This window comes from Lagenorhynchus albirostris, chromosome 7 (genome assembly GCF_949774975.1).
Source record: "Lagenorhynchus albirostris chromosome 7, mLagAlb1.1, whole genome shotgun sequence".
In the NCBI taxonomy this organism is placed as follows: Eukaryota; Metazoa; Chordata; class Mammalia; order Artiodactyla; family Delphinidae; genus Lagenorhynchus; species Lagenorhynchus albirostris.
Genome location: NC_083101.1, coordinates 13311392 through 13315337, shown reverse-complemented (window position 1 = coordinate 13315337; position 3946 = coordinate 13311392). Strand labels below are relative to the sequence as shown.

At 43.0% G+C, this 3946-nt stretch overlaps 1 protein-coding gene across 1 annotated transcript; it reads left to right on the top strand.

The window, feature by feature from the left end:
- The first annotated feature begins 2834 nt into the window (after positions 1-2834).
- Positions 2835-3305, top strand: LOC132522763 (large ribosomal subunit protein eL30-like). Its single transcript, XM_060153310.1, has one exon. It carries the CDS (start codon positions 2896-2898, stop codon positions 3241-3243), a length of 348 nt encoding a protein of 115 aa, XP_060009293.1. The 5' UTR covers positions 2835-2895; the 3' UTR covers positions 3244-3305.
- Positions 3306-3946: the final 641 nt, after the last annotated feature.

The following is a 3946-nucleotide window of genomic DNA, read 5'->3' as shown; positions in this document are numbered from 1 at the left end:
CACAGGAAATGCTGCTGAGACCAAGCTCCCTCACCCCGTGCAGAAAGGGGATCGTCTGCCTCTCGAACCAGCCACAGAAGCAACACTGACTGAGTGTTACACACAGGGGGCCAGGCAGGTCCTGCTGCCCTCACCTACTCTCCTGACAGCTCTTCCAGGGCTGGAAGTCCTCACTGTCAGAGCCACCTTTTGGTCCACGGATGCTTTCCAGGCTGCGAGCCTCTTTGTTCCTAAGAAGAAAGACGCTCTTGGGGCACGTGGCCTCTGAAAACCCAAGGGTGATGCTACTTAAGCTGTGGCCCAAAGAATTAATACACGGGATGTGACGAATGTTGCAAGAACAAAACCAGTTGCGTGCTAACGTAAGTTCAGGCAAGTCGACATCCCCTGTGGAAAATCACAGAGCCCAGTACAGACCTGAGTAGCCATGAAGGAGAAAGGCTTTGACTGGCCTGCGAGTAGAGCAGTCATTTATATTCACCAGGAATGGGAAATGCCCAGCATGGGAGATTTGGTCAACGATCTGTTAAGAACCAGGCTTACAGGAATGCACCACGGGGACAGGGAGAAAGGTGTGCCAAGTGCACGACCACGTGCACTCAGACGTCAGACAGCTAAGAGTTCAAGTCTTCCTCCCCAATTTAGAACGATGCAGCCTTAGGCAAGTTACTGAAACCTCCCTGGCTTCAAATTCCTCACCCCTAAAGTAGGAATCATAACCGCTCCTCTCACAGGTGGTTTTTGTGAGGATTGAAGATGAGAGCACGAGGCAAGTGCTCAGTGAACAGCTGCAGTCATCGTTACTGTGGTTGTTATTGTTTTTTTGTTATTGTTTATGGAGATGGAACAGAGGGGTAGCAAGAAGTGGGGGGGAATCATGAAAGGCGGGGAGGGAAAAGGCCAAAGACACAGGCAGACCTCGGAGATATTTCGGGTTGGGTTCCAGATCATTGGAGCAAAGCCTGTATCGCGAAATAAAGTCAACGTTGCAATAAAGCGAGTCACACACATTTTTTGCTTTGCCAGCGCATATAAAAGTTATGTTTACACTGTACCATAGTCTATTACGTGTGCAATAGCATTATGTCTTTAAAAATGTGTACGTTAGTTAAAAAATAACTTATTGCTTAAAAATGCTAACCATCATCTGAGCCTTCAGAGAGTCATGGTAGTAACATCAGAGAACACTGATCACAGCTCGGTGCTTGGTGACCACCTAGAGGGGTGGGATAGGGAGGGTGGGAGGGAGACGCAAGAGGGCGGGGATATGGGGATATATGTATACATATAACTGATTCACTTTGTTATACAGCAGCAACTAACACAACAATGTAAAGCATTTATACTCCAATGAAGATGTTAAAAAAAAAATCATGAAGAAGTTTGAAACTTTGGGAGAATCACCAAAATGTGACACAAAGACACGAAATGAGCAAGTGCTGTTAGAAAAATGGCACCGATAGACACACTCGATGCGGGGTTGCCACAAACCTTCAATTTGTTAAAAAAAAAAACAAAAAAACGAAAATCTGCGAAGCGCAATAAAACGAGGTGTGCTTGTACATTTTGCTACCTTCATCACAGTGTGCTGTAACATCAGAGCTGGAAGAGCCTTCCCTCGCCTACAAAGTTGTAATAACTGAAGTCCAGAAGCACGAAGAGACTTTCCCCAAATCATACAGTGTGTTAGTGTCAAGCCAAGAAATCATTCATTCCCCAAATATTCACTGAGCACCTACTCCACTATGCGGAGGCAATTTGCATAATTCAGGAAACATATGCAACACACACCAGAAATTTCAGGCTTGGAATTTACCTTATAGAAATATTTGCAAAATGTTTTCAAGATAAATGTTTTTTTTCTTTTTTTAATATCTTTATTGGAGTATAATTGCTTTACAATAGTGTGTTAGTTGCTGCTGTATAACAAAGTGAATCAGCTGTACGTATACATATATCCCTGACCTCTTGCGTCTCCCTCCCACCCTCCCTATCCCACCCCTCTAGGTGGTCACAAAGCACCAAGCTGATCTCCCTGTGCTATGCGGCTGCTTCCCACTAGCTATCTATTTTACATTTGGTAGTGTATATATGTCCATGCCACTCTCTCACTTCATCCCAGCTTACCCTTCCCCCTCCCCATGTCCTCAAGTCCATTCTCTATGTCTGTGTCTTTATTCCTGTCCTGCCCCTAGGCTCTTCAGAACCTTTTTTTTGTTTTTTGATTCCATATATATGTGTTAGCATATAGTATTTATTTTTCTCTTTCTGACTTACTTCACTCTGTATGACAGTCTCTAGGTCCATCCATCTCACAACAAATAACTCAATTTCGTTTCTCTTTATGGCTGAGTAATATTCCATTGTATATATGTGCCACATCTTCTTTATCCATTCATCTGTCAATGGACACTTAGGTTGCTTCCATGTCCTGGCTATTGTAAATAGTGCTGCAATGAACATTGTGGTACATGACTCTTTGAATTATGGTTTTCTCAGGGTATATGCCCAGTAGTGGGATTGCTGGGTCATATGGTAGTTCTATTTTCAGTATTTTGAGGAACCTCCATACTGTTCTCCATAGTGACTGTATCAATTTACATTCCCACCAGCAGTGCAAGAGGGTTCCCTTTTCTCCACACCCTCTCCAGCATTTATTGTTTCTAGATTTTTTGATGATGGCCATTCTGACCGGTGTGAGGTGATACCTCATTGTAGTTTTGATTTGCATTTCTCTAATGATTAGTGATGTTGAGCAACCTTTCATATGTTTGTTGGCAATCTGTGTATCTTCTTGGGAGAAATGTCTATCAAGATAAATATGGCCTTTTCTTGCTCTCCGGCCATCTTGGCGGCTGCAGTGGGCTGGGGGTGTCCCGCACCTAAGGCAGGGAGATGGTGGCCGCAAAGAAGATGAAAATGTCACTGGAGTCGATCAACTCTAGGCTCCAACTGGTTGTGAAAAGTGGAAAGTACGTGCTGGGGTACAAGCGGACTCTGAAAATAATCTGGCATGGCAAAGCGAAACTGGTCATCCTTGCCAACAACTGCCCAGCCTTGAGGAAATCTGAAATAGAGTATTATGCCATGTTGGCCAAAACTGGTGTCTATCACTACAGTGGCAATAATATTGAATTGGGCACAGCATGTGGAAAATACTACAGAGTATGGACACTTGCTATCATTGATCCAGGTGATTCTGATATCATTAGAAGCATGCCGGAACAGGCTGGTGTAAAGTAACTCATGTACAATTTTTCTTTAATAAAACTGGCCGGAGCTTGTTTTAAAAAAAGAAAGATAAAGATGTTTTTCAAAGGGACATAATAAAATATGCATGTGTCTACTCATTTGAGCAGAAGGAATACAGTCAGAATAAATCAGAAGCTAATGGGCTTGGTTATCTGCAGGGGGTAGGTGTGAACAAGGCAGAAAGAAAGGGAAACGAAGACAGGGTGGAGAAGAGAAAGACCGTTGGAATTTCTCTGACTTTTTGTGTAGCTCTGACTCATAGAGCTATGACAATATTTCACATACCCCAAAGCTGACTAAATAAATAGATGCAACCAGGATGCAGGGGGAACACCCAAAGTTATTCAAACAGTAACAGATGAACCCAACAGTACGACAAATGAATAACATCACCACACTGAAAGCAATAGGGAAGAAAACAACGAACTGAAGCAACTTTAGGAAACAATTGTTTTGACTGGCTCTAGACATTTACATTCCCACCAACAGGGCACAAGGGTTCCCTTTTCTCTACACCCTCACCAACACTTCTATTTTGTTGTTTTTTTGATAATAGCCATTCTGACAGATGTGAGGTGACATCTCATTGTGGTTTTGATTTTCACTTCCCGATGATTAGTGATCTCGAGCAACTTCTCATTTGCCTGTTGCCTATCTGTATGTCTTTTTTTGGAAAAATGTCTTTTCAGATCCT